Source organism: Ursus arctos, unplaced genomic scaffold, assembly GCF_023065955.2.
Source record: "Ursus arctos isolate Adak ecotype North America unplaced genomic scaffold, UrsArc2.0 scaffold_10, whole genome shotgun sequence".
In the NCBI taxonomy this organism is placed as follows: domain Eukaryota; kingdom Metazoa; phylum Chordata; class Mammalia; order Carnivora; family Ursidae; genus Ursus; species Ursus arctos.
Window position 1 is genome coordinate 73,568,190 of NW_026622764.1, and position 19,243 is coordinate 73,587,432.

The window sequence follows — 19,243 nt, forward strand, 5'->3', positions numbered from 1 at the left end:
TAATATAGGGAACGTTCGGTGGTACAAAGTAGCTGAAGCAGAGGTTTTCACCAATGAGATCAGGGTACATTGCTCTCCAAATTGTGACGTGCTGCATGGACAGGCAGCGGAATCCATCCATCCTAGAACAAATCCATGCAGGTGGTTTAAGTAAGTTTGGCCTCAAAGTCTCATGGTTCCCACAGTTAGCCAGGCATCAGAATCACTTGGCGTGCTTTTGAAAATGGATTCTCAGCAAACATCCCCACTCTCCTTGGGCACTTTCTTCCGTGGTCCAGCATAGGGCAGGAATGTTTATTCTAAACTTTCCCCAAGCGATTGGCTGCCATCCACACAGGGTGCATGGGAAACCACCAAAGAGGAAGTAGTGTCCCATGTTTTGAACCCCGGAACCAGGTTCGTCCCCTCTCTGTGCATCTCCGTGGCTCGAGAGTGGTTCTGGGTGGTCAGGGTTTCGGCCTCTGCAGCAGTGGCTCTGTGAGAGCCGCTCACTGCCCTGAGCCCAAGCTGCCGGCCTGCCTTCCTCCCCTGTGTTTGCTATTTCCGTTTTTAAGATGGGAAGCAAGACAGGCTTATCTCGAACCTGAGGAAGTCTGAGTGACCAGCAGGAGGTTTTCTAAAATATATGTTTTGAACAGATTATTCTAAGTGTAGGAATTCCCCTGTGATCAGCCAGGTTAGGTGAGGGGAAGTCCCCACAGGGATCTGCCCCGGCAGCTGGAAGAGGGCTGCTTGGGGTGCTGTGCATCATGACAACAGCTGACATCCGGACGACCTTCACGTCAGGTGGCTGATGGGGAAGCCCACTGTGTTCGTTCTTACCTTCCTTTTATTCAACAAAACACGTCCACATGCACCCTGTCACTGGCACTCCCTGTGGACGCGTGAGACCTAGAAGAAAGGAGCCATTTTTCTTGGTTGCTGATGAGAAAAAGAAGATTCAGGGAGCTCAGGGTCTTTTCCCGTGTGGCCTTGCTGGGACCCACACCAAGATCTCTAGACTCCCAGACCAGTGCTTTTGAAATTCATCTCTCTGCTCAAAAGCCCCTAAACATACAAAAATAAGCCAAATGGGAAATAGATGTGTTGTGTGTCCTGAGAAAAACTACCACCAGGACATGGGTCTGTTTTCTGTGTGCGTAAATCAGAGTCCTATAGGAAGTCCTTATCCTTTGGCACATGTTATAAAATAAAGTTTTCCATTGTTGGTGATGTTCGATATTTCCTGTCATAAAAATTCACCCTTGGAGTCTGTGGCCAGGTTTCATCCCTTCACCGATGCAAAATGTAAGTCCAGACAGAAGAATGTCTGTTGCTTCCCTGAGGAATGTTTCCCTTAGGAATGTGGAGGCTGTTTATTGTTGGCCTTTAAAAAAAAAAAAAAAAAAAAAAAACCTAGGTCATCTCTAGTTGTGTTATGTCTGACTGTGTTTGCAGTGGTCCTGCTGACTTAAAAATAGTCTGTGCTCTATGGATGTGTGGCTCTTTCCAGTTGTTCCTAAAGCCACATCTGGCCAGGCTGCGAATGTGGCCTCGGACGGCGGCTGTGGCCTGGGGAGGTGACCGTTCATTCAGAAAGTAAGCAGGGATCTGGGAGGGAGAGGAGAACTCAGAGCTGACTCTGAAGGTATGACTGTGGAAGGCACAAGGCTAGGCAGGGGGTGCCACAGGAAGCAGGTGGCCAAGTGCAGTGCCCGGGAGGGAACAACAGCCTTTCCAGTAGGACGCTAACTCTGACAATTCAACAAGAGCGTTTAAAAATTCGTTTTATACAGATTTAGAATATTCCTACTTATTTAAAAAGGTGTGTTGTTTCAGAATTGGCCCGAGCCAGAGGTTTGTGCTAAATATCTGTGTATACAGAGCTTTTAGATGGTAAAGGATGTTCTCGTCGGGCTTAAGTGCAGCTTTAAGAAGTGCTATGGAAAGAGAACACACTGTATCTGCTTGCATATTATTGATCGAGGGCTTTGGGGGATTTTAAAAGTGATTTTAGTCCCCATCAATCTTTGCTTCATGTTTCCAAGACTGTTTTCACAAATGGCCTTTGTGCACCTATGTCTTCAACAGAAGAAATACATTTGGCGAGAATGTGGGGAATTGGAACGCTGTGCGTCATTGGTGAGCGTATACAGTGGGACAGCCACGGTGGAAAACAGAGTGGAAGTTCCTCAGAAAGTTAAAATAGAATTACCATATAAGCCAGCAGTCCCACTTCTGGGTGGAATATACCCCGAGGAATTCCAAGCAGGGTCTCGAAGCGATGTGTGCACCATGTTCACTGCAGCATTACTCATAACGACCAAGAGCGGGGAGCAACCCAGGTGCACGCACAGATGAATGGATATATCAAACACGGTGTGCGTACAACGGAATATTATTCCACCTTTAAAAGGGAGGAAATTCCGACAACATGCTACACGGAGGAGCCCCGGGGACATGACGCTTAGTGAAATAAGCCAGTGACAAAAGGACACATGCCGTATGATCCCACTTAGAGTGAAGTATCTAAAGTAGTCCAAATCATAGAAACAGAAAGGGGGGTGTGGCTGCAGAGAAGGGGGCAGGGAGGGAGGGAGGATTAGTGTGTCATGGGTATAAAGTTTCTGTTTTGCGAGATGAAAAAGTTCTGGAGATCTGTTCACAAACATGCAAATACACAACACTATTGAACTGTACACTTAAAATTGGCTAAGATGGTTAATTTAATGTTATGGGGTTTTTTTTTTGTTAACACAGTAGAAAGGAAGAAAGGAAGACATTAAATTTACTCTTTTTATTATTAGAATATATTCATTTGTCCAAATTTTGCTGAAGTACATTTTGAGAATTTATCACAGCTCCACATCTTGCAAAATTCTCCCCAAGAAAAAGTCACCATGACTGACCTTAATCTACAACTGAAGATTTTTGAGGCCATGACGTTGAATGAGACTGCCCTCACGTAGTGAGGAAGTGATCAGGCGGTGTGGCCAGTGGCGCAGACCTGCTGTTTGTGCAGAGGCCTGTCAGGCGGAGGGGACGAGGGGACCGGCTTCGGCACACAGTGGGAGAGATCTGCTACGTAGAGCGGGGTCGGATTACGGAGGGCCTTGATCTGCTGCAGGAGAGAGTTTTGTCAGGGTGCAATTGGTAACTGCGATGTAGTTTCTAGTGAAAATGATGAAACTGGTGTTTTACGACGTTCACCTTGGATAAGTCTCGGGAATAAAAGACACAGCCTAAGGAATACAGTCAGTGATATTGTAATAGTGTCCTGTGGGAACAGACGGGAGCTCCAGTTGTGAACATAGCACAGTGTTGTCAAATTACCCTGCGGCACACCTCAAACTTAAGGAACCGCATGTGTCAACTATGCTTAAAGAAAGAAAGAAAAGGCACAGAAGAAAACCAGTTTACCTTGGAAGCGAGCTGTAGGGTGGCTGGCAGGGAGCCCCGTGGGGACGGCTAGCAGGAAGACCGCCGTGTGCATCCTGCCTTGGACCCAGCACTGTGTAGCCCTGTTAAATAGTTAAAATTCTTGGAACCTTAGTTTACTCATCAACAATTTGTGGTTCAGTTAAAAGACAATGTTTTGAGTGCCTTTTCTCTGCCAGGTATTATGCTAGGTACCAGGGATACAAAAATAGACTCTGTCCCTTCCCTAAAGGAAGCTACGGTCTCCGAAGGGAAACACACATGTAAAGCAGTGCATAGGCACGGAGGCAGCCTCAGACTGTAGCACTAAAATCTCTCCCCTCTAGACAGCAGACATTGAAAACCCCAGCTCCATCAAATGTGTGTAAATTATAGGACAGAGACACGAGGAGTCATCAGCTTAGAAGGGACTTTAAAATCGTGAAGGGAAAAGGATAAAACAGAAAATCAGATCATTACAGACCCAGTTGGGACCCGGGATCAGGAGTAGGAAGAAAAAAGGGAGGCAAGAGGAACAGGGGATGGGTGAACACTGCTATGCTCCAGAATGCTGTAGCAGTACTAAGATTGGGGTGGTAAGCCATTTTTGATAGCTGTCCAGTCGTTTTTGCCTTATCACTAATAACAAGGGTAGTCCTGGCAGAGGCAGCAGCGCCAGTGAGGAGGAGCTGATGACATTGGCTTGACCTCTGCCGCACATGCTGTGTCCTATCGGGGTGTCAGTTTACTCGTCTGGAAGTTGGGGAAACCAGCAGTACCCACCACATAGCATTGCCGTGAGGATTCTATGAGCCATGAGCCGAGTCACGCAAAACAACTCTGTGCCTGGCACATTGTGATGCTGAGGGAAATCGTCTTGCATTTCTGTAATGTTTTTCAGTTTAATCAGAGTGCTTTTATGTGTCATCATTTCACTGGAGGTTCACAGTACTGTAACAGTAAGTCACTTGTTGAGGACTTACAAAGGACCCCGTGCGATGGCTATTACTATCTATATTTGACAATTTGGCAGATGAAAAATTGAGAAACTTGACCAAGGACTCAAACTACTAATAAACAAACAAAACACCAATAACCATTTTTATGCAGCGCTGTTAGTTGAATTCAAGTCTGTCTGACCCAAAGCCCCGCTCTTGGACTGTGTGTTGGTTGTATTTCCAGCTATCCATCCAGTGAATACTTAGTGCGTGCCTGTGTGTGCCAGGTGAGGTCCAGGTGCTAGAAATACAGTTAAGAGCAAAGCTGACAAAACCACTGCCTTTATGTAGTTTGCATTTTAGCTGGAGAGACAGACAGCACACAAAGTACGTTAGATGGTCAGAGATGCTATGGAGAAAAAGGAATCAGGAAGGAAGAGCAGGGTGGAGAGAGGGGTGATTTTGAACGAACCGGTCAGGGAGGGACTGGCCTGAGTCCTGTGTGCTTGGGGGAGGATATCAGGTGCAGGGAACAGCGACCCCCGAGGAAGGAGAGCTGGGCTAGGAAGTGAGCAGCCATCAGAGCCAGAGCTGACGACAGGGCTGGGAAGTTCAGAGTGTGTTTGCGGTGGGTGGCGGGGGGAGGGGGGGCATCTTCAGGGTCTTGACCTTTCTCCCCTGGATGGTTTGGAGCAGTGGAGTGACAGGACAGCTCTGGCTACTTCGGGGAGAATCACAGCCAGCAGGGAGGGGCTGCTGGAGTGACCTGGCTGGAGAGGTGGGAGAACAGTGACAATGGGCCAGATTCTGGAGCATTCTCAAGGGAGAGTCAGGATTTGCTGATGAGCTGGACGTGGGACGTGCGAAGCAGAAGAAAAAGAATGACCTCTGAATAGACAAAACGTGTAAACTTACTCCCATTTTACAGATGGGAAAACTGAGGTTGGAAGAGGATAAGCAACTGGTGCCGAGGTCATTTAGCGACAGTCAGTAAAGCTAGGGTATCTGCCCAGGTATTTTTACTCCGCATTCCTCAGGCTTTCACGGCAGGCCTCCTGCCCGGCCTCACCTGCCCATTCGAAGACTAAGTGAGCTGACCCCACCCAGCCCCTAGAGCCCTCTCGTTTCTGCAGTGATTAGTAAACATTAATCCACACTGTGGAGACCTTTCTCATGGTGCAGCTCAACCGGAGATAGTTTTCTGAGTGTTTATAATAGCAACTCAGAAGATCGTTCGATAGATGAAGGTCCTAATTTCCAGACAACTTTGTTCCTCCTCTGGAGGGTTAGCATTTTTTCCATGGAATCCCTTTCTCATTAGATTCCTGTAAATTGTGAGCTTGTGCGTTATCACCACTGGGTTTTTTTCTCCCCCTCGCCGATTTTCATAGCAACAGCCAGATCAGATGGTAAGGACTTCTCCCTGGAAAACAGTGTTCAGTGGGTATTTGAGGGAAAAAGTGTGATTTTCAGGGCTTTGCTGGGGGCAGGAGGCCTAGGTACCTTTCTTTTCTTGCGTTTCCCTCCTTTTGGCTCAGCAGTCACGGCTGGAAAATGATAGGACAAATGCCGTTGGGGCCAGTCTGTGCCAGATCAGTGTTGGCTGACATCTGCAGATTCCTGCCGCTTTGCGCCCCCTTAAAGACCAAGCGTTTGCATGTATCCTCCTTACGCAGGAACCTTGCAACATTTCAGCTGCTGGTAGCTGTTGGGCATGGTGGTCTAGCAGCTAGCTGCTCCAAGGTCTCCGGTCAGAGAAGCTTGGCGCTTTAGTGATTTTTTTGTTAGTTTGTTTTTTGTTTTTGTTTTTTGTAATCTAGTAAGAAAGACTCGTGCATCTACAAAAAGTTTATATTTGCTTCCTTAAGACTTTCTCCCTCCACCCCCTCTCCCCCAAGTACACACACACCAGGAAAGTGCCCTAGCCTGGGTGACCTCAGCACAGGAGGCCGAAGTACCACGCGGTATTCAGGCTCTTATACAGCTCACGCACACTTCTCAGACAAGGTGGCCTTTCTCCAGGTCCCCACTCAAACGCCCCAGCTTCGGGCAACAGACACAGCACCAGCATCGCACTCCAGAGGGAAGCCCCCTGAGACAGAAGGCCCTGCTGTGTGGCATCGCCTCCCACTGGGCACGGACACACACACACGTGCACAAGCATGTCCGCAGCTGGCTCCCCGCTGCCCACCTGCCTGCACCCCCCTTACCTGGACCACCTGCACTGCCGTGAGCTGGGCGCTGCCTCTCTTCCACGGTGAATCAGGCAGCAAGCTAGGGGTCTGCCAGGCAGTGCCAAGGGTCTGGAGAGCTTCCATTTGCTTCTAGACTTTGTGGTCAGGCCCAGAGACATCCCGCCCCTGCATCCATTCATCCTTGAGGCAGCTCACTTGGACGTACTTCCCTCAGATGCAGGCCCTGATCTTCCCTGAAGGAGACTGAGGAGACGGGGGGTTGGAGAGAGTGGCAAGGTGCCGCACCAGGGGAGTGGCGAGGGGAACTGAAATTCAAGGGTGGTGTTTGTGCAGGTCGGGCTGACATAGAGCAACAGAGAGGATGTAGTCAACGATGATTTGGAAAATCCCAGGTTACTGGTAGAATTAACAAGAAAGCAAAGTCAAAGAAGACAGTGTGGGGACGTCTGGGTGGCTCAGTCTGTTAAGTGTCTGCCTTCAGCTCGGGTCATGGTTCCAGGGTCCTGGGATCGAGCCCTGCATCGGGCTCCCTGCTTAGTGGGGAGCCTGCTTCTCCCTCTCCCTCTTCCTGCTGCTCCCCCTGCTTGTGCGCACACTCTCTCTAACAAATAAATAAATAAAATCTTAATAAAAAATATTAAAAAAAAAAAAAAAAGAAGAAGCCAGTGTGCTGGGAAGGATGAAGACCATTTGAGATCGCAGTGGGAGAGTGCTGTCTGCTCAGGACTTGCAAATCTGCTAGTAATTACCCTCAGGGAACAGGTGTTCTTTCTCAACTAAATATTTCTAAATATTTCTCAACTAAATAGATATTTCTATTCTTTATTTTGTGTTAAGTCTTCAAAATCTGACATGCCTTTTACATTTGCAGCCCATTCCATCTGGTGCTAGTTGCATTTCAGGTACTCCACAGACCCGTCCAGTCCCAGACCATGGCCCCGAGTTCTGCGTACCGGGCCCCATGGCTTCCTTCCTGTCACTTCAGCCAGGCTGCTGTTGTGAACAACTTTTTAAAAGAAACACATTCCAGGGGCACCTGGGTGGCTCAGTTGGTTAAGCATCTGGCTCTGTATTTTGGCTCAGGTCATGATCTCAGGGTCATGAGATCGAGCCCCACCTCGGGCTCTGTACTGGGCATGGAGCCTGCTTAAGATTCTCTGCCTCCCTCACGCTCTGCCCCTCCCCCACTCTATTTGCACACATGTTCCCTCTCTAAAAAAAAAAAAATTAAAAATAAAAAAATAAAAGCGCAACACACTCTGTAAACTGAGTCTAGAATTCTTACACTAAAGCAATGATAACTATTGAAAAAGATAGGCAACAATGGGCGGTGATCAATACCGTGACAATTAGCTCTAGGATCATATTACATGTGTCAGATTCTTCAGTTTTCCTCACCGTGCACAGCCAGGACTATAATTACGATGATGAATTCAAGCCAAGAAAAGGAAACTGGGGAGCTACAGGAAGCACCGCCAGCGCCTCCCTCATGCTACTGTGGCAGAGTCCTTCTTCTCCAGCCCGGCTTCCACCACATGTACTGCCATCATCACAAAACCCTCTTAGTGAGTCCCAACCGTGAGTCTAGGTAGGAAGTTGACCCACATCACCTCACCTCATCCTCCAAAGAGAAAGGAAATAGTTTCTACAACAGAAGGAGGAAGCTCAGAGAGAGGAAGTTGCTGGGTCCCGCTCCTGTACAGGGGCAGGGCTAGAATTCAGACCGGGCTCTGGGGCTTTAGAACCTGTTCTCTAGTGTCAGGGGGCCTGTCTTCCAAAACCTGTCGCTTCCTACTCGGAATGCTGAGGGAGCCGCCCCCCTGCTTACTGTAGACCCTTGAGGCACCCGCACCCCCTACCTTACTTTTCAAGTCTCATCTTCCATTGGATGTGTGGATGTCCACATACCGTGGGCTTCAGATTGAGCCACATTTTGTTCTCAATCAAGAGCCATCTCAAGTATCTTAACAAGCCAGCTACTACCATGAGGGCTTTCTCTGTCTTCTTCACAAGGGATGTTCTTCTTTTTATAATTCCCTCTACTGGATGACAGATTAGCCTTGGTGAGAGTAGCCCACTGTCCCAGGAAGAAGAGAAATCTGAATGCTGAGGTGGGCAGTCCAAAGCGCTATACCCATCCTTAGAAGATCTTTCTCTTGGGACCCATGGGTGGCTCAGTTGGTTAAGCGGCTGACTTCGGCTCTGGTCATGATTCCAGGGTCCTGGGATCGAGCCCCGCATCGGGCTCCCGACCTAGCAGGAAGCCTGCTTTTCCCTCTCCCTCTACCTGCTACTCTGCCTTCTTGTGCTCTCTCTTTCTCTGTAAAATAAGTAAATAAATAAAATCTTTTTAAAAATTTTTTTAAAAAGAGAAAGTTTAAAAAAGAAGATCTTTCTCTTTTTTGGCAAAGGTGCTCTGTCATTCCTAACCTTGGTTTCATAAGTTCAACCTTTTCATGTTACAGACACCTGGAGAGAATGACTACATGTTTCCACTTAGGACACTATCAACACCTTTTGATTTTAGTAGCACGACTGCCTTGCAGGTGAAAGATGGAAGCAGAACACTTTTTCTTTTCTTTTTTTTTTTTAAAGATTTTATTTATTTATTTGATAGACAGCCAGCGAAAGAGGGAACACAAGCAGGGGGAGTGGGAGAGGAAGAAGCAGGCTCCTAGCAGAGGAGCCTGATGTGGGGCTCGATCCCAGTACCCTGGGATCACGCCCTGAGCCAAAGGCAGATGCTTAACGACTGAGCCACCCAGGCACCCCCAGACACTTCTTAAAAATGATTATATTTTCATTTTCTTTATCTCCTCAAGCTTATCAACACAGGACTTAGAAATAAAATCTGCATTTATATATTTTATGTCCACTGTGGAGCACAAATTGCCAGCCGAATCACGTAGTTTACTCAGTATCCTCCACAGCAAAATAATGCTGTGTGTTAACTTTGGCCGTATTCTCTGAGATGCTCTCCTTCCCACTTACTGTGACACTCAGACCCCAGCTCCTCACACAACTGCTACCTTCGGATCGATGGATCTGTAGGAATTTTCTAATGATTTCTTATTCTGGGTAAGACACAAATGATTGCTTCCCCTGGGGGTATGTTCTCAGAGGTCATTTATTTTGTCATTAAATTTTTTTTCTGTTAGCTGTGTCCTTTTAACCATAAACCATGCCATTTCTTTTTTAGTTTCTTCAGATGGCGGTACTGAGTCTGCTGCCTTAGTGGATGACAACGGCAGTGAGGAGGACTATAGCTATGAAGACCTGTGTCAGGCCAACCCCAGATACCTACAGCCAGGCGGGGAGCAGCTGGCCATCAACGAGGTACTGGAATCACACTCAACAGTGGCGAATCTTGGAGACTCAATCTTCAGGGTGCCGAATCACTTCAGACTTTGCCCTTCTTGATTCTTTCTTTTTTTCTCTCTCTTTTTTAAAAAAGATTTATTTATTAGAGAGAGAGCAAGCACGAGTGGGGGGAGGGCAGAGGGAGAGAATCTCAAGCAGACTCCCCGCTGAGCATGGAGCCCAACATGGGGCTTGATTCCATAACCCGAGATCATGACCTGAGCTGAAATCAAGAGCCGGACACCTAGCTGACAGAGCCACCCAGGTGGCCCCTCTTGATTATTTCTTACCAAACATATTCTAAAACCTAGAACTCTGACATTCTAGCATTTTCGAGGACAGTTTATGTGACCAAATTTTCCAGATAACTAAAGCTCGCTCACCGCTCTAAGCGATAAGAGCGGTGACTGCTACGTGATGTTTGGGTAGCGCTTTTCAGTTTACGAATTGCTCTTCCTAACATTATCTCAGAAAGATCTCACAGCCAATCTAAGAGGTACATATTACAATTATTAACCATATTTTAGTAAACACTCTGAAACGAAGAGGCTGTGTCATTTGCTGGTAAATGGCAGAGCTGAAATTAACCACATAGTTCTCACTGCAAATCTGGTGTTCTTTGCACCACTGTGCATCTTCAGCCCTTTCTATGGAAACCTTTCCAGAAGGCACTTCCTAGCTTTCGGCGTTCCTGATTAGAGCATGTCGGGTGTCAGTTCTCAGTGAGTTAGCATCCCCGTTAGTAGCACCCGTTGTCGCTGTAGGATATGACGATGTCTCTGGCTGCTGAGGGCACCTGCAGCCGTCCACCCCTGTGGCCGACTGTCAGACGAGCTGTGTCTGTCCTTTCCTTTTTACATTAGCTGTTCAATATCTGGAGATCAGGCTGTGTTCTCTTTTAATGGTTGTAGACCATAAAGTTAGATCAAAAGTTTATTCAGACTGTGAATGAAGTCTGAAGAGTAAGTTTTAGGTGAAGTCGTGAGGGTCTTGCAATAAGGTATGCGCATAAGCATTAGAGGCCTGGCTCCGTGTTGTCTGCTCAGAAACCATTTTGGGGGTGAATAATCCAGATACTCACATTCATTAGATAACTGACATATAGATGAGTGAGCCATTTTTATACTTTCTTTAAAAAAATGTAGATTCGGGATTTCCTTTAAGAGCATACGAGAGACACCTACCTGATTTTGTTTTTCCTAATATGGAAACTCATTCTGTGTAACAATCAAACGCTAAGGATTGACCCCAAGCCAACAGTGTGTGCAAGTATGAGGTAGAAGATGTCCGTGTCCCCCCGGGAGAGTGCACGGCATGCCCCTTGCTCTTCTGCCCGCCTGCTTTTACACTGAGCACGTGTCCCCATTGCAGCTGATCAGCGATGGCAGTGTGGTCTGTGCGGAAGCCCTATGGGACCACGTGACCATGGACGACCAGGAACTGGGCTTCAAGGCAGGAGATGTCATCCAGGTTCTGGAAGCCTCTAACAAGGACTGGTGGTGGGGCCGGAATGAGGACAAGGAAGCCTGGTTCCCTGCAAGCTTTGTCAGAGTAAGTGTATGGCGCTTACAAACCCTTCTCATGACGATCTGTGGGGGAGGGGTACAATTGTGGCATCAGGCTCAAGCCCCTCCATACAGGTTCACTTCTTTGTGATCATTGTAATGAAAGCTTTCAGAAATTAGACTGGATTGAAGGAAACATTTTAACCACGGTCAACTAGTTGTTTGGCATTGCTGCCGTGGTTGGAGCCGTGGCCCTGCCGAGTACATGAAGACTTAGTCTCGGGCCAGGCTGCCTTCCTGACCGAGTAGAGAAGTGCAAACCAGGGGGCCTTCCGCCTGCTTCTGGTACCGCCTTCCCCCAAGTCACTTGTCACTCGTGCGTGGCCCACAGTTGCGTGTCAATCAGGAAGAGCCGTCGGAGAATTCCAGCAGCACCCAGGGCGAGGAGCAGGAGGAGGATGCCGGCAAGAACCGCCACAAACACTCGGAAAGCAAGCACCAGATGAGGACCAATGTCATCCAGGAGATCATGAACACGGAGCGGGTGTACATCAAGCACCTCAAGGACATCTGTGAGGTGAGACCCGGGACCCTGTGGCCTCCCCAAGGTTGTCCGCAGTCGGACCCTCGTTTTACATACTTTTCTGTAGCCCACCCTTCTCCTTGCCCTTTTCCGCCCATGTGGTCCCTGCACAGACTCCACCCTCATTAAATACTCGTCCGCCCTGGTGAGCATCAGTGGCTCTCTGTTGTCGTCAGTTGTCGTTTCTGGGCCCTATGCAACTATCTCTCTGAGGACTGACCTCCTGAGATTATTCAGAGTGAAGGACTTTCAGAGGAGGCAACACCCTTTCAGTGAAACCCACTTGATTTTACAAAGGTCCGCCGCGGTTTACACTCCCGTTACATCTAAATCACCGACTCACACATCAGGTTCTGAGTCATTGAGATGCAGACCAGAAGAAGATCAGTTTTACCTAGTGACCTCCGAGGCCATGTTCTGCAATGTCATGGTATTCTGTGCAGTAAGTTCTGTTTCTCCCGCGATATTCTTTGTCTCTGTGGGTTCTGTGTGAGCCTGACACTACACTGGTGTTGGCCCCGTCCCCTCATTCCGCTGTCCTGGCTGTGAATGCTGAGTTCTGCACTCTCAGCTCGGCTGCTAACATTCAGCACTGAAGGCAAGCTGAAGCTAGACAAGTGCCCATTTTGGAATCGGATTAACTGGCCCCATAAAGATTAGCGATGTTTAGCTTATTGATGTAACCATCTTGTTCCTTGTGCCTAATTAAGGGAGTTTCTTTAAAGTGCCATTTTAGGAAAATAAGTGATGACTAATGATTGTTGAGCTTTGACTTTGTGCTGTCCCTCGACCTGGATTAACTCCTACAAACGCTCTCATCAGCTGGTCCTTTTACCGCCCCCCTCCCCATTACAGGTGAGGGAACTGAGGCACATAGCGGGGAAAGTGGTGGGGTTGGTATTTAAGCCAGTGTGCCCTAGAGCCTGTATTTTGATTCTTTATATTGTCTTTCTGTTAAAGTTCGTTCTGAATAGTCAGTGGTATGTATTTTCTCAGCCAGTCTGCTTAGGCTGTGTGATTACATGATGCTGATTTGGGGATACGTATTACACATATGTATGGCCTTTCCTTCCCACCACACTAACTCCTACCCCAGCCGTAGGACAACTAGGGTGTTGTACCTGGCGAATGAATAGTACTCTAATCCGTGCAGGCGTTGGATTAAAGATCTGCAGCTTTATGCTCTATATAAAAAGTAGGTGATGGTGGAATCCTTGGGTAAGATGTTCTTGGCTCTCTGCCGCAACACTGAGCCGGCTGCATGAGCTGTTGAGCAAGCTGGGGCATTCTGTATTTGACATGTCTTCTCGGCTGTGAAATGAAATTAGGGATGGGAGAATGATTATCTTAAGAGTTTAGAAAAAGTGTGACAGTCCCCATGTTTGCGCTTTAATATTTGAAACCAAGCAACTTTGTTTCAGGAGCATAATCTGAAAACTTTCTGTAGTTTCTTGCTTTACACATCCAGCCACATGCACCTGTTTTTTTCCTTTTGTTTTTAAATATTCATAGCACCCTGGAGTCACGAAGTTATGATTATCCCAACAGGGATCCATAGGGTTCAAATATTTTTCTCTAATTAAAATCCCTTCCAAGAGAAAGACTTTGGGCCCCAAAACCTGTATCATTCAGATAAATGATTTCTGTGAATCTCCAGATTAATTTGTAAAAGTTTACTTTGCTGTTTTGCAGGGCTATATTCGACAGTGTCGCAAGCACACGGGAATGTTCACAGTTGCACAACTAGCCACCATTTTTGGAAACATTGAGGATATTTACAAATTCCAAAGAAAGTTCCTGAAAGACCTTGAGAAACAGTACAATAAAGAGGAACCTCACTTAAGTGAAATAGGATCCTGCTTTCTTCAACACGTATGTCACCTGTTACTTCATATTAATAGCATCCGGTTAAATAATTTTGAAATGTTTCTCCACCCTAGAAAGGAGTCCTTTTTGTTCTGTTTTGTTCTTGCTTTGTTTGCTGGATTAATCTCCCAGGGAATGGAGATGTCAGCTGTAAATTAAGTTGCTTGGCTTCTATGGTTAATGTTTACCTAAATACCTCAAGATTTCAAAATCTTCCTACTTTCATGCAGTTTTGAGGGGTTCAGGAGGTTGTATTTGGAGTAATTTCTCATAATACCTATTAAGTGACTATTGTATGTTAAGCACGGTTTCCAGAGTTTGCTTATATTGGTTCCTGTAGTGCTGTGGAGAAGGTATGATTACTTAACCCGTTTTCCGCGTGCAGAAACTATAGCCCAGAGGGTAACTGACCCGAGGTCACACCTGAGTAAGGGGCAGGTGTGGATTCAGACCGAGTGTGTGGCTCTGGGACCCTGCCTGGGACGCCGAAACTGCCTCAGAACAGTCTTGAGATGATGGCAAGCTTGTAACTGGGGATCGACTGCCCATGTTTAATACTAACGGATTTCAGAGGAAGGAGACTTTATTCCCAACCCAAATGTGTGTCATCGTTGGAACAGTAACAGCAGTGACAGCAGCTCCCTCCTCAGGAGACGTCGCTGGGTACTGACCCCAGTGACTACAGAGGCAGTAGGAACCAAAGCAGATCCTCGGGGTGTGTGGGGGGGCAGTAAACAGCTGAAAATGATGCTGTGGCGGCCCCACGAGTGCACCAGTCCTGTTTGGCCAGAGCAGAAGGTTCTGAGAGAAAGGCTGCAGAGGTCAGTGAAGGTCAGGTTGCAGGGGGGCAGGTCCCGGTGAAGGTGGAGCCTCTGGGTTGTGTGGGCCTTGCCTGGTCCTGGACGACCAGAGAGTCTAGCTGAGGGATGAGGTGTCGCTGCTTCTGGGCAGAGGGGGCTGGGGGCCAGGGTAGGGGTGGCTGCAGCGGGGATGCAGAAAGACAGAGATGTTGTCGCGGGGGTTTTTGAGAACCAGCTGACAAAACGGGTCTTGGGGAACATCGAAAAGCAGCAGTCGGAACCGCCGGCAGGATGTTGGGTCTCAAAGAATTGATGGGTAGGTTAGGAAGACCTGTCTTGTAGGGGAATTGGAGTCTGGTGGGAGACGTGTTGAGCACGGACAAGTATAAACCGTGGGGCAGGACCCAGGCTGAAGGGCACACAGCTGTGGGCAGGGTAGACGGCTGCGAGCCGGCAGCCTGGCCGCCGTGGAAGCCGGGGGAAGCCCACGACACTTGCACAGGGGGACTGGCAGGGCGGCAGCAGCCTTGAAGTGAGAAGCAGAGGAGAAAGGAAGTGAGCCAGGGGCATTCGATCGGAGGTCCGAGGGGACACGCGTGTGGAAGCCAGGTGGTAGGATGTTAAGGACAGGACTTGTAGTGAGGGGAGCAGGTGATGGCTTTGAATCCTCACTTCTTGGTCACGGTCACTACCACGTTTATCAGTGTAAGTAGAGAGGACGAGGGGGAGAGAGTTGGACTCGCGAATAGTGCCTGCCTTTTCCTTAGAGCAGAGCTCGGGCGGGCAGTGGTGGCAGAGGGAGCCGCTGTCCCAGGGAAGCCGAATCCTAGGGCTACCACCCCACAAAGATAACCCCTCCTCCCACCCTCACCCTTCCAGCCACTCCCGCCCCCTGGTCTGTACGGGGCCCCTCCCTCCAGAGAAGATGTCATGGCCCAGAGCCGGCCCATAACCTGACGCAACTGTGCTTCCCCTTCCCAGCAAGAGGGCTTTGCCATCTATTCCGAGTACTGTAACAACCATCCGGGCGCCTGTGCGGAGCTGTCCAACCTGATGAAGCAGGGCAGGTACAGACACTTCTTTGAAGCCTGCCGCCTGCTCCAGCAGATGATCGACATCGCCATCGACGGGTTCCTGCTGACGCCGGTGCAGAAGATCTGCAAGTACCCCCTGCAGCTGGCCGAGCTGCTCAAGTACACCACGCAGGAGCACAGGTGAGAGGGCGCGCGCCGCTGGTGGATGCTCACGGGCTCTCTGGGCCCCACACCCTGGGTCCCCGGGGCGGGCGCTCAGAGCTTCACAGAGTGGCGCTGATGGGCGGGCTTGGGTGTCCTCTTGACACTCTCAGCATCGTGGAAGAAATTGTCACCTTGGGGCGCCTGGGTGGCTCAGTCATTGGGCATCTGCCTTCAGCTCAGGGCGTGGTCCCGGCGTTATGGGATCGAGCCCCACATCGGGCTCCTCCACTGGGAGCCTGCTTCTTCCTCTCCCACTCCCCCTGCTTGTGTTCCCTCTCTCGCTGGCTGTCTATCTCTGTCAAAAAAAATAAATAAAATCTTAAAAAAAAAAAAAAAGAAATTGTCACCTTGCTTAGAATGTTCAAGATTATGAGGTCTTGAAACAGGGTCATTGAAGAGGCTCCAGGGTATCCATTCCTAGAGATGCTAAAAAATTATGAATGATTCTTAAACTGTGTCATGAACACACAGGGATTTGTATCGTGTTGTTGGTCCTTAAAACTGGTGTCTGTGTTACACATCCACTTTTGTAGCTACTCAGTAGTTAGTAAGAACAATTTTTAAAAGACACCAGTGTGAATAGTTGGCTTCCAGTCCCACAGCAGCTCGCCCTCAGGGCAGCATCACATAGTGCAACAAGAAGTTACTTTACGGAACAGTGAGGACTCCCAAAGTTTAAGCTTCTGAAGGAGTGGGGAATCTCAAGGATACAGAGTAATGTGTAGGGTTAGCTTGCAGAAGCATCCGCGGAGGTCCTGTCCAGCTGTAAGCCCTTTCTTAAAGATTTATTTATTTTAAAGAAAGAGAGAGCACACGTGGAGCAGGGGGAAGGGCAAAGGGAGAGAGAAAGAATCTCCAAGCAGACTGTGCTGAGTGCAGAGCCTGACGCAGGGCTCGATCTCACGACCCTGAGATCATGACCTGAGCCCAAACCAGGAGTCGGACACTCAACTGCCTGAGCCACCCAGGTGCCCCTGAGACCTTTCTTGCCCAACCCGGGTGCTTGCTCCGTCTCTGTGATCCGTTCCACCCCATCCCCTTATGGTTGGAGCACGGGGCTTCTCATCCTGGTTTCCTGAATACTCCATTTCCTTGTAGGACTTGCTTTGTCCTTAACTAAGTTCTTCTAGGAGATCCAAAAAGTTATCCATTGCTTACTTAATAACAACTCCCTGTTTTCCTACATGTGCAGAATAAAGTATAACCATGCTGTGATTTTTTTGGAAGATCTCACCCATTCAGTGTTGGAATGGGCATGCCATTCTGTGCCATTCCCCGAGACGTGCAGGTCCCAACTGTGTGGTGCCTTTCGGTGGCACTGGTTGGGTCATTGCTGTGTTCTCACCAGGCCAGAACTGGAATGCCAGTAGGCAGGGTTTTAGGATAAAGCTTACTGTTTTAGGTAAGAATCAAGCCTCACCTGTGACCTCTCTGTCACTGGTACAAAGCTTTCAGTGCACCTGCAGCCCATGAACAGATGATCTCAGAAGGTTCTAGTATGGGGAAGGGGGAGAACAGGATTGTAGCCAGAGGAAATTTGCTGTGCCAAACCACAACAGTTGTGGGTTTTAACAGCTAAGTGTCGCCCCGAGAGCAGTCAGATTCTCCATGGCAGCGCCTGGCCCTGCAGGGTGTGCAGAACGGAGCATTCTTCCATCCTGTCTGCTGCCAGACTCCTGTGGAGACACAGGGCTTGCAAAAGGAATCTGTTTTGCAATTAGATTGGAAGCTGGAAGGAGAAAAAGAGCTAGGTTACCAAACAGTAGACCATAGATGTGGATGTTAGTATAAAGAATTAAGATTAAAAGAGTAAGAGAAAGGAGTTCACTGAAATAGATAAAAGGGAAGAGAGCTATATATATATTTTTTCTTTTTCTGATAGAAAAATCAGAAAACTTGAGTGCAAGGAAAATAGCAAAGTCAAGAGAGCCACAAATTTGCAGAAAATGTTAAACAAAGAATAAAAACACACCATGATGAGGAACTGGAAAAAATATGTAAAAGAATAAGAAGCAGAGACATCTTGACAGACATGGGCAAACAGATTGGTACATTCCAAGGTGGGCAAGGTGTGGCCAGGAGTCTATATGTCATCCTTCAGCAGTTAATTCTTCTCTTTTTTCACTATGAGGCATTTGCATATTTTGGCTATTTTCCAAAAAAAAAAAAAAAATCCTTTTAAAGGAAATGACAGAAACCCCATTTCCTTGTCTTCAGGAAAACAAAACAAAATTTTTTCCCCAAAAAACCATTATACTCTGCCTCTTTTCTAGAATTGACAAAATCTTGTAGGAAAAAATGTACCGTTATTTTGTGCACTTTCTTCATCGCTGCAGGCCTGGGGTGGGTGGTTACTCCATTATTTTGGCAGCCCCCTTGTGTCTGTTTTGTTCTTCCTTTGTGCTCTGCGGCTCAGTATGAATAGGCCTGTCCGGAGGCAGCGGGGTCTGAGTGGCGGGGGAATGCCCGGGGACTTCCCAGGGCTGAGCTCTTTGTGTGTGGTAAATAGACAATAGAACCCGCGTCCAGGGCTTGCTTTCCTTGCTGTGCAGGGGATCTGATTCAGTGCTACTGAGATCCAAAGGCTCTATCTCAGAAGACACAGGAAAGTGCTGGAAAGTAAAGAATTCAGTTCATTAGCTGGATTATTGGTTTACATGTCCCCAGATGATTAACGCTGAGCAAGACCTGAATGTCCAACTTCCCAGCTCGAGCCACGCTCTGCTCTAGTCTGTGTGGTGATTGGCACCACAGTTTGTGTTCCTGGTACCTACAGTTATAGAGGCTAGGGAACAAGAGCCTGGTTCGATCTGACTGGAGCATATGGAAGCAGCAGAAACGAAGGTCCGTCAATGAGCTGAATATGGTGTCAGCACTGACGGAACACACCATGTCGAGCCTCTGTGGCTTGTGTCCTCTTTGTGTCCTTACTTGAACACCATAGAAGATGAGACTTAGAGCAAATAATTACTCTTGAGAATGGTTAGTGATTATTAAAGTACTTTATAGCAAAACTGGCTATATCAGTCATAAAGACTGTCCTTTCTTTATTAATGAAAATAATCCATTGTCACTGTGACTAAAACTTACGTCTTGTGGCATTCACTTTCATTCATTGTGATTTCTGGGAAATGAATGAAAACATTCTTATTCCGAAGAATTCTGGATTGCATTCGGTCAGTTCCCTTAACCTATGGAGACTATGGTCTATTCATGGAGGAACAAGAAAAAGGCAACAATGGCCATTATTTAAATGCTACTTTGTCTAGACTGTTAGTATACAAATCCAGGGTGGAGTATGTTACTTTGTTAGTCCTGCTTTGGGAGTTTCAGGTTCTATGGTTAAAATGAAGCTCCTACTT

The 19,243-nt window shown here is 47.8% G+C and overlaps 1 protein-coding gene across 5 annotated transcripts in view; it reads left to right on the forward strand.

The window, feature by feature from the left end:
* Positions 1-19,243, forward strand: part of SPATA13 (spermatogenesis associated 13) — a 330,909-nt gene that overhangs the window by 302,015 nt on the left and 9,651 nt on the right. For all 5 annotated transcript variants that reach the window (XM_057309635.1, XM_057309632.1, XM_026493009.4 and 2 more), the window contains 5 exons: positions 9,729-9,865; positions 11,261-11,440; positions 11,786-11,971; positions 13,670-13,849; positions 15,625-15,857. In XM_057309635.1, the coding sequence (XP_057165618.1) occupies positions 9,729-9,865; positions 11,261-11,440; positions 11,786-11,971; positions 13,670-13,849; positions 15,625-15,857 (916 nt within the window). The remainder of the gene's footprint in view (positions 1-9,728; positions 9,866-11,260; positions 11,441-11,785; positions 11,972-13,669; positions 13,850-15,624; positions 15,858-19,243) is intronic.